General features: G+C 44.9%; 1 protein-coding gene across 1 annotated transcript; it reads left to right on the top strand.

The window, feature by feature from the left end:
* Window positions 1-125: 125 nt before the first annotated feature.
* On the top strand, window positions 126-10196 carry foxo3a (forkhead box O3A; the record flags this gene model as incomplete). Its single annotated transcript, XM_083998867.1, has 2 exons — window positions 126-1584; window positions 8880-10196. Exons 1-2 carry the CDS (start codon window positions 1015-1017, stop codon window positions 10194-10196), a joined length of 1887 nt encoding a protein of 628 aa, XP_083854993.1. The 5' UTR covers window positions 126-1014.
* Window positions 10197-11535: the final 1339 nt, after the last annotated feature.

Genomic DNA, 11535 nt, shown 5'->3' with positions numbered 1-11535 from the left:
GCTTTAGTGTCTCTGTCGTTAAAATCTATGAACATAAAGGACAGAGGACAGTGATGTCACCGCTGAGAGGACATGTCCACTGTCTCTTTAATTCCAGTACGGTCCAGGGGGGCAGGATCGTGTGTGTGTGTGTGTGTTTTCCTCCTTCTCTTGGACTCGCAGCGGTTGCGCCAAGCAGCAGCAGCAGCAGCAGATTGAATGAAGTGTGTTTGCAGGCTGCTGCTGGCCACAGCGCGCTGGTCTTGTTCAAGATGCCACGGATGAACAACCAGAGTGCATCATTTTTTCTAGGCACTAAGTGGGCGGTTTTGCGCCTCGTCAAATTTCTCTAGAAGTCTTTTTTTTTTTTTTTTTTTTTTTTTTGTAATAAGCCACGGGCCCTTGAGAAACCAATCTCCGCCTTGATGGTATCTGGACGGCAGCGCACTGCTCAGGCGACTGGCAGCTCTCTGCACGGATGATAAAGGACTTGGGAAAGGAAATAGTCAAGATGGCAGCTGTGTACGGAATGATAAAGCTGATGTACTGACATTAGATGAAGTCATTTTCAATTTCTTCTGGCATGCACGTCGCGGGATCGCGGTGCAGGACGCGGGCGCTTTGTGAAGGAACGCCGTTTGGATTCCTCCTCCGAGACTCTCCGCGGACTCTTCCTCTCTTTGACTCCACGTTTCACGAAATTGCACTGCATGTTGGACAGGGTGTGGGCTGTGCATGAGGAGGAGAGAGAGACAGAGGGAAAAAGACAATGTTTAATGCTGTGTGTTAATGCTGGTCAGCGCGATCTGCTCTGTATGTGTGTGCGTGAGTGTGAGCGTGTGTGCCGCGGATAGACGCCTTGCAGGAGGACAGATAGACGGACACGTGCTGGGGGACTGGGCTGCAGGGCTGGACATTTGCATACCGTGCATAGTAAATAAAGTGTCCATGAAGCCTGCACACAACATTGATGGAATGCGAGCCGAGTGATTTTATAATAACCCTTTGTGCAGCGAATCAGATATTGCGATTAACATGGCTGAGGCGCCGCGCATCGGCGACGAGCCTCCCTTAAACGTTGAGATAGATCCGGATTTCGAGCCTCAGAAGCGGCCGCGGTCCTGCACTTGGCCGCTGCCCCGTCCGGAGTCTGGTGCGGGCAAACCCGGGACAAATGACACTGACGTAATCCCCGAAGAGGAGGATGATGAGGGCGTCAGCAGCTCGGGGAGCGGCGCCGCTGAGAAAGCCAGCTGTGGTGCTACTAAAGCCCGGGAGCCGAGCAGCGGCGGCAGCGGCAGCTCCATCTCCCAGCCCGTGGAGGTCCAGCGCGGCCCCTGCAAGGAGGAGGCCGCCGCAGACTCCTCGCCTTCCTCCGCGCAGACCCCCGCCGCGGCTCTGGGCGGCTCTGCCTCCCAGCAGCTGAGGAAGTCCTCCGCCCGCAGGAACGCCTGGGGCAACTACTCCTATGCAGACCTCATTACCCAAGCCATCGAGAGCTCCCCCGAGAAAAGGCTGACCTTGTCCCAGATCTATGACTGGATGGTGAGGTCTGTGCCATATTTCAAGGACAAAGGCGACAGCAATAGCTCTGCTGGCTGGAAGGTGAGCGGTGACATGCTGCTGCTGTCATCATAACAAAGACCATACTGTGGTCATGTAAAGACACAATGCACACAGCTACAGTTAATGTAGAGATGGGGGAGCAGGGTACAAACACTGCCTGTGTTATTTTGCTGACACCACCACCATCACCACACACCAGGATGGTTCTGGGTCACATTTTTTGAACTTTATCATCAGGCATATTTGTTTGTTGGAGTAGATAATCAGCAGGGAATTGAGCTGTGTGGCTTCCCTGACAGGCACATGGTGTTACATGACTTATGGCCCAATCTGCTCTCAAAATACAACACCAGAGCAGTGGTAGAATATGCATCAAATTACACACATCATGAGTTTTGCACCCTAAAATGAAAGTGCAGACTAATCCAGTAAAAACAAAGTAGTGGATATGAAAGTCGAGAGTCAAAACAGGCAATGCAAAGTAAATTTCACTTTCATAAACTGTCACAATGCAACACAGGGGCTTCTTATACGAGATTCAGCTGGGCCCTGTTTGCTTCTGTTTGATTTTAAGGATTAGTACAGGCCTGGAAAACCAATTCATCTGTCATGGAATCAAGTCTGATGAAAGCTTTGAGCTTTGCAGGATTTAGATTGGAGAGGGGGGGTTAGAAAAACTCTGGAAATAGGTTTGTAATCCTGCACAACTGTGTATGTGGGATGTGGGCTGATTCTAGGGAGTTTCTTCATGAAGAAATTACAGTAACAGAGAAGATTGTGCATTTTTTAAAAACCCCCCTCAGTTTGCGGTGGCATGTTGGGAAATAGGGTGTAAAACATGAGCAGTGTGTTTGAAAAACAAACGGATGATAACGACAGATTAATCTGCACAGAATCATCAGCTGGTTAGCTAATTGTTTAGATTAGTGGCGGTCAGTTTTCATTCATGCACGGATGCTCATTTGCCACCAGATGCGTTCAGGGGCTGCAGACAGACAGTGGCTTGCAGAGGAAAGGGTTAATTTTAGGGTTTCAGAAGAGCTGACATCAGCATTTCCTAGGAGATGCTTTGTAGCTGTGTGACATTCAGCTATCAGCTTGAGGTTGGTCATCTGCAGGAGGGACCGTGGGGTTGTTTGACTCCCACTGAAAATAAAAAAAACAGGATCTGTAGAGGTTTTTTTCCTCCTCATTGTTGTGGATCCAAACTAAATATTTAGCTTCCTATATGGATGACCATCCAGCGGCTCAGCCCTGCTGTGTGCCACACCGCCTTTTCATGTGGCCCAGGCACAAGAATCAATCAGCTGACTATAAATTATGTAGGTCAATGTGTAGCAGTGTGAGAGAAGCTCAGTGTTTCTCTTTGGATCTGGCTCTGGCTAAACTGGCGTTGCTCCAGTCCCCGTTCAGAACGAGGCATTGCTCAAAGGGTGCTGCAGCACTGCTGTGACTGTGTGGGGGAGGGGAAGGCAGGAGTTTGCTCTTTGTGATTTTATTTTTATTTTTTATTTTTTAAACGGGCTGCGGCTCGTGCTATACGTACCTGTGCAGCGTTCAAGGAAATTGAACTCTTTCCTGAGGCTCTCCTAATGGATGTAATTATGTCCACTAGCTGTTTCTTTTAAGGAGGAGGGCTGGTGCTAGTACCTCCTTCATGGCCACACATTCCTTCTAAAAATTCAGGAAATAACAGGAAGGTTGTGTTGTGCACACAGACCAGATTACTGTATATCTTTAATAACCACAGCAAAGTCCTTACAGTATACAGTCGTGTATTCAAATTAAGCAGCACTGTAATAAAAACCAGCCTTTGCGAACCTTGCAACAATAAGTTTTTGTTGCATAAGAGAGGACTGGATACATTTGTTAGGTCATTTCCGAGTTTATATATTCTGATATTACACTAAACTATGTTTTATTGCAAGATGTCACAGCTATTTTAAACATCTGCTTTAAAACAGCACGACCCAGCACAGCAACACGACAGTTTATGGCCCCATAAACGAGCACAGAGTTGAATCAAAACCTCTCTGACGGCCTCTATACGAAAACTGAAGTGTCACAGCGGTTTATTTATTTATTGCAGGGCTGTTGTATTCAGTTGCATTAGATTGAACAGGACAGGTGTTGCTGTTGTTGTGTTCACTCTCTGTAGGTCATGGGATGATTAACAGCATTTGGCTTGCTTTGCATGTGTCTTTTTTAGTATTTATTTGCTAAGGGCGTTCAGTCACTGATGACACATGCGATATCTCTTGCTTGCTTTTTAAAAAAATGTCTTCAGTCAGAACTTGCATCAGCATGTTAAGGTTGCAGAGTTTTATTTCTGTAGAAATTTCATGAAATTCACAATTACTTCCATAATTTGCATTTGGTCGGTCAAAGTGAGGCTCTGGCAAAATGTTTTACGCTAGAAAATAGTAAAAACAAATGGCTGCTCTGTTTTCCCAGAGTTCAAAGAGAAGTGTTAACGGCGGATTTGGGGGCACTTTTGCTGGAAACTTGACTTGAAAGAAAGTTGCTGCTTATTTTTCCAATTTGATTACCTATGTTTAGGTTGAGTTTGGGTGAATCATTAATCATAAGCTTTACGTAAACTAGAATCTGTTTTGCGCAATCTGACATAATCATAAAGATTCAGAGGAAACCAAGTAAATATAATAGACCGTATTCAAAACCAAAACTTTAATGGTGGTTAAATTGCTTTTAGGTAAAAGAATTACTCATAGATAATTGAAATTAAAATGGTGATGTATTTTCTGGCACAGAACCATTGTTCAAGCTCTCATACCTGTTTTTTAAAAAGCCAAATCTAACACATGGGAGGGCTGGCAAAGTGGTGTTAAAAGCATACTTGTTCTGAAGGATGACTATTCTCAGATGTATTCATAATAGCAAAATCATGACCTTTTGTTGCAAAGTAATTGCCTTTAGTCACTGCAGCACTGGCGTCAGTGGAAATGGTCCATTTGGAGCTAGAGATATTTCCTCAGCAAGAAAGTGGTGTTGAAATTAGCTTCGCTGCAGCAGCAGCAGTTTGTTTGCTCCTATACTCTTCATATATCCTGCTCTTTTAAGGGAGATTTGTGCAGATTTTAGAGTAAGTTCTTCTGTGAGGCTTGAATCAGCCAAACTCTGCCTATAGTCCCAGTGGCTGGATATAGAAAAACAATGGAGATTAAAACTCAACGGACACTGAGTTGACTATCTGTGTGTTTTTTATTAACACCTTTACTGGTGTGACATTTGGAGTTCTCTTCATCAAACAGAGGTTTTTCTACTTTTAATTACCAGCCGATCTTTCCGGCTCCGAACTTGCAGCCAATGGAAACGTTCCTGCTGAAGTTGAGCTGAGAGGAAATGTGTACAGTTTGGCAAAACTGCAGCGTGGAAGCAGGAATGAAAGGATAAAGTCATATTTTATATTTTTGCCATTGCTAATGAATTCGATGAGGAGACCAAATTGAACGATAAATTGATCCTGTACTTGAATGTGCTGTTGCTTGACTGCTCTATCAACATAGGTAGGCAACAGTTAAAGCAGATATCAGCTTCACGGCCGTTTCGGCTAATGCTGCGTTCAAGGCAGGCTTTTGAAACCGTAAGTTACAGCTTCAAGTCACAACTACGACTTGGTAGCGTTCCAGGTAACCCGTAGCTCGTGTTTTTACCATCCTGTTGTCTGTGAAAGTTCCCTATAACGGCCACTCGTAACTTCCGACCCGTGAACTTGTACCAGATCGAACTGGTATGACTTCACAGGAAGGAAAAACACAAAGTACGAGTTTCTTTGAACGCACCATGAGTTAGCAGCCCCCGCCCTTGTCAGGCATCAATTGGTCCTCGTGCTACGTCACCACATTCACGCGCATCCCTTGGCTGCACACACAGCCCTTCATGCCGTTCTCTCTCCTCATTGGATAACACTTGTATCCCACAAGGAAAATTTTCTCCTCGGGTTACAGCAGAGCAGAGTGACGGAGAGACTCGTGTTTAGGCTGAAATACTTCATGTAAGTGATTGCTGACGGAAAATATGACTATTTAGGACTTATATTAACAAAAACATTCCACTGATATCTGCTTTAGCTGATCATACATACATAGTCTCGTCAGTCTACTCCTGTTTAAGTAGTGTTACCTAAAAATTAAGTCCCCAGCTGTTCTAAAAATCCAATTAGCCTATATGCAATTTGGCTGTAAAGGGCAGATTTGATTGATACCAGTCTCATGTTGCTACAGCTGACAGCTAGTCAGTTCAGCTTCGTACAAACACTGTAAATAGCCTGACTATGTCTGTGACTTCTCATTTAAATGTGCTGCTTTTTGCATATGTTAAACAAACAGGATATCACTGAATTAATGAGCTTTGGTGGGTGGATTTTGTTACCTTTGGACAGTAGGCTACATCTCCTCCTAATCTAAGCTAAGATAAACAGCTACTGGCTATAGTTTAATATCAACCACTGTTTTACTTCCATTACGTCTTTAGATTTACATCTTCAGTGGGAACAAATGAACTTGGAGCAGAGTGCCACAGTATGGGGAAGTCACAGAGTATTAAAATACAATGATTTGACCATAAAGTCATCTGTATCCTTTTGAAATCTGTAATTTAGCCCACAGGGGAAATTATTGGCTAATTCAGAATGATTGATAAAAGACAGCTGAGAACTAGTAAAGCAGTAAGGTACCTGAGTCACATGTGTTTTTGTTGTTGATGAAAGTGTTTACTGGTTGACCCAATCTTTTAATTGGCTTTGAGCGAGGGCTTTGCCGTAAGTTTGATGTCAGCGGGTCGTTCCATTGACTCATTGCATTTAGTGGGGGACTGTGGCCAAGAGTCATGTGTGATCTTTTAGTCATCACCAAACCAGAGATCAACGTCCTCCACAGCTGCGTCTACAGAGGCCCACGTCACTTCAGCAGACTTGTGTAGCTTAAGTTTGTTTGTGCTGTGCTTGTTTAGTGTTTGATTAGTTTAATCTTCTGAGAGATGGATTTAAATAGGACCTTGGTTTACTCAAGTTAATTCAAGCTTAAGAGAATTATGCTGGACCCTCTCCCAAGTGAAGTTGGCCTTTGGGCTGCAAGAGTTCCTCCTTACTTATTGCTGTGAGTCTTAGTGCAGGCCAGCCGTGCAGGCTCCAGCTGTTTAATTTTGTACATGGTTGGGAACATCTCCAGGGAAATCCTGTAGACCTTTCCGAGCAGCCAGAAATAGGTCACAGTGTGAGGTGCAAAGAAAAAGTGTCTCTTAGAAGACACTGCAGTGTTAGAATTGTTCACAGTACTTGGTTTTAATAGCTGGTTTAATGACATGATTTGCTCTGGAGGGAGGCTCAAGTATAAATCCTCATTTTAGCTGTTTTCATCATCATTTCTACTTTAATAATGATCCTTCGCTAATCAAGTTAACTGTTAAGATCTAGCAATGTTGAGACACTGATAAAAAAGACAATAATGGAGCAGTCGGATGATCAGATAGTGCCTAAACAAATTCACCGTAGCAGTATTAGCAAACAACAAGGTTCAGTCAACAACAGTTGTGGAGTTTTTGATCACAATCGGCTCAAAGACACATTTCCAAGCTGACATCAAACTGCAGATGTTCAAACTTTAAGGACTCGGTAGCTTAAAAGGTTAGATTGTATTTTCATTTGAGTGAAAATTGAGTGTTGAAGAAGATTGTGTGGTATGACTTAAAGCTCCAAAATTGTACCAAATGGCCCCTGAGGGGATTAGCTATGGTTTCCAAGGTCAACAATGAACACTGACCATCTGGTTCATCTTTGACCCACGATGCATGTTTCTGCACATTCTGTAGTTTTCTCTGTCCGCTGAAGGAATATAAGCAACAATTGTGGTGTGGCTGCTCAGTTTTTTTTAAATCTTCACTTAAAGCAGAAGTAAGTGATATATTTGTGTTAATATAAGTCTTAAATAGTTATATCTTCCGACAGCAATCACTTAGAGTGTTTGGTCTGAATCACGGGTCTGTCAGTCACTCTGCTCTGCTCTGAGTCGAGGAGAAAACATTTATCGTATCCTACAGTTTTTATCCAATGAGGAGAGAGAACGGCATGCAGGGCTGTGCGTGCAGCCAAGGAACGCCGTGAATGTGGTGACGTAGGGACGAGGACTGTTATGGTGCGTTCAAGGAAACTCGTTTTTTTCCGACCTGTGAAGTCATACCAGTTCGATCTGGTACATAGACTGTACAAAAAGACGTACTGGTACGATTTCACGGGTCGGAAGTTACGAGTGGCCGTTATAGTGACTTTCACCGGTAAAACAGGTCGGAAAAACACGAGTGGGTTGCCTGGAACGCTACAAAGTCGTAAGTTGTGACTTGAAGCTGTAATTTATGATTTCAAAAGCCTGCCTGGAACGCAGCATTAGCGAAAACGACCGGATCACTTACTTCTGCTTTAAAGTAGCTGAGATGATCTGGTGATACCTGCAAAGATACAACCTGCCTGACTGTCTTGCAATTTCTCCACTTAAACTTTAGGTGAGCTTTTGTATAGAGTTGGTGGCTTTAATAGTCAAAATCAGCAGAAGCCTAGTCTGCTAGGTGGCCTCATTTTTCAAAGGCTTTTTGGGTAATTTTTTTTTGTCTTCAAGCCCAAGCCTGGATGATGATGTCATCAAGGTTATTTTCCCAAACACGACAAAGCTCCTCCAAAACCACAGGAGAGTTTATACAATTGGTTTTACAGCACAGGCTCAGTAGTTCTCCCCAAGACATTTTTGTGTGTACAATCTATGTATTTCTGCTTTTTTAAAGGTGTTCAGAAAAGAAAATTGAATTTGAGCCCACTGTGGGTCTTAACACTAGTGTAATAACTAAACATAAACTCATCTATCAGACGATGTAGCCAGAACTTTGTGCAAAATTCTATTTTCGAGTAAATCTGGGATGAAAGTGGGGTAGTTTTTTTCAAATTGGATAATGCAGGCACACGTTGCTCACGATTCATCAGCCAATGCTATTGGATCCGTCATCCGTCAATCAAACGTCTGAGACACACACACACACACACACACACACACTGAGCTTGGTCTCGCCCCAAACATTGAATATCCCGCCCGCTCGATAACGACCAATCAAATTCGTTTTCCTTACTCGGGTAAACTCGTGCGGCGACTTGTGGAAACTCGTAGAAGGAGGCGCGACAAACAGGACAAACTGCCATTTCTGAACACCTTTGACACAAATGACAAATGTCAAATGACTGAGGTATCATAAGTGATTAAGAAAGTATAATTTGCACAAATCCAATTTAATATGAACTCACATTTAATTGTTTTCATTCATTTTTATTTCAGAATTCCATCCGACACAATCTGTCCCTCCACAGTCGTTTTGTGAAAGTCCAGAATGAAGGAACAGGGAAAAGTTCCTGGTGGATGGTCAACCCAGAAGGTGGGAAAGGAGGCAAAGCTCCTCGACGACGGGCCGTATCCATGGATAACAGTAAGTACATCAAAGGAGCCCGAGGGCGCGCCACCAAGAAGAAAGCCTCACTGCAGGCGGCTCAAGATGGCAGCTCCGAGAGTTCCTCGAGCCTCTCCAAATGGACAGGAAGCCCCACTTCCCGTAGCAGCGATGAGCTAGACGCCTGGACAGACTTCCGCTCCCGGACCAATTCCAATGCCAGCACACTCAGCGGTCGTCTGTCCCCGATCCTGGCCAACCTGGAGCTGGACGAGGTGCCCGATGACGACTCTCCCCTGTCCCCGATGCTGTACTCCAGTCCCAGCAGCATGTCTCCGTCCACGGGGCCCACCGGGCTCTCGGACTTGGCAGGTACCATGAACCTCAACGACGGACTCTCCGACAACCTGATGGACGACCTTTTGGACAATATCAGCCTGACGGCATCCCAGCAGCCTCCTCCTGGAGAGGAGGTCGACGACGGAGCGGACGGTCAGGGGAGCTCAGTGTTTACCTTCAGCTGCTCAGGAAGCAGTCTGGGTAGCCCCTCTGGCAGCTACGGGCCGAACCCTCTGTTCAGCCCGCCGTCCATCACGAGCCTGCGGCAGTCCCCCATGCAGACCATCCAGGAGAACAAGCAGACCACCTTCTCCTGCATCTCGCACTTCAGCGACCACCAGGGCCTGCAGGATCTGCTCAGCCTGGACTCCCACAGCCACAGCAACGTCATGCTCACCCAGTCCGACCCGCTGATGTCGCAGGCCAGCACCGCTATCGCTCTGCAAAACTCCCGCCGCAACGCCATGCTGCTGCGCAAAGACCACATGCTGGTGAACCACACCAGTGCGGGTCCGGCCCAAAGCTCTTCAGTGCCTGGTTGGCAAGCTGGCTTGTCAACCTCTGACAACGACGCCAGTCACCCCGACACCAAGCAGCCGCTCCTGAAATCTCCCAGCAAGAACTCCTCTATGCAGCTCGGCTCCGCTTTGTCCGGCCAGGACCGCTTTCCTGCCGACCTGGACCTGGACGTGTTCAACGGCAGCCTGGAGTGCGACATGGACTCCATCATCCGCAACGAACTGATGGATGCAGATTGCCTGGACCTCAGCTTCGACTCTTGCCTCACCTCCGCCCAGAACGCCAACAGGAATTCAGGAAGCTTTTCGAGCTCTAAACAGACCTCCCCTCAAAGCTGGGTCCCAAGCTGAGGAGCTCCGTCAGAACGCAGCATGATTAATAAAACGAAGTGGGGGGAATGTAAATGGGGTTTCATTGTCCTGCATTGTGCAAGTAGAGGGAAGGAAGTATGTGAAAGTGTATTCATGTAGTATTTTTTCCATTCTTTTTAATGTGAGGCATTAAGTTGGGTACTGTATTTTAAGTGTCTGAGACACACAATAGTGTCTTCACAGTGGAAAAAGAGAATTCTTTAAAAAGATCAATGCCTGGGCGGGCGGTGTGAACAACAGTACTGACTGGAAGGACAGGACATCTACAGTACAGGTCGTTTTGTCAAAACTAAATGAAAAGCATCAACTCGTGTTAGTCTCAGGGAATCACTCGTATCACAAAGTGATACATGAAACTGAAGATGAATTACGTTTTCACCCTGCTTTCTCCTCTTTTACACCCTTTCATACCTAAACCAACATTTTTGCCAAACCAGCTGTCAGCCTGTTGTTGGGGTGACGGCCTGTTTACAGAAACAAGCTGCAGAGAATGTTACATTATTACGTTCCAGTGGAGGATACTTGACAAGCGTTTTTTGTTTTGTTCTGTTTTTTTGTTTTTTTTGTTTTTTACAGTTTCTTTGAGAGACGTAGCCTAAACGGACTAAAAGATTTAAAACAAATGTTAATGAAAAGCTTTTTTTTTCTCTTTCTTCCCATTGATGCACCGAGTCATGCACCAAATATCAATCTGTAGAGGTTAATATGTTATCAAGATGTGAACTGATCTACATTGTGTGGTTTTTGTATGTAATGTTTTATTTTTATTTAGCAAATTTTACCCTGTGATTTTAGTGACATTACTGTGAATTCTGTTCCTTCTGAAGAGGTGCATTACTGAAGTCTTGATGATTATGGTGTTTCTGCTGCAGATCCCTTTTCACCATCTTACCCCCCTCCCCTCATCCTCCTCTTCCACACACTGCAATATTGGAAGTACTGTTCAATATACAGACTTTAGGACAGAATTAAGGCCATGATTTAGCTAGTTGACACCATTTACATTAGTGAACACTTAAGACTATTTGGATTTAAAAAAAATAACCACACTTGGAGACTCCACAGCGCTCGACTACAATATTTTGGTGTTTGTTCATTTGAAGGAGTTCTTGGTGCTATAAATAAGAAGATAGCAGGGAGTGGCTGCAGACAGAGCGTCAGTAGTAGCCTCCCGTTTTGTTATCAGCACTACAGCAGGTGCTGGGGAAAAAATGGTGTGACTAACCCAGTAAGAGGAGGATGTGTAGTATCTTAGAGCCATTTTTGTCATTGAGAGAGAAGCAACCACAGTATTTTAAATATTGCCAAAATATTTCTG

This window comes from Trachurus trachurus (genome assembly GCF_905171665.1).
Source record: "Trachurus trachurus genome assembly, chromosome: 22".
In the NCBI taxonomy this organism is placed as follows: domain Eukaryota; kingdom Metazoa; phylum Chordata; class Actinopteri; order Carangiformes; family Carangidae; genus Trachurus; species Trachurus trachurus.
The sequence above is the reverse complement of the archived record's forward strand: the minus strand, read 5'-3'. Positions and strand labels throughout refer to the sequence as shown.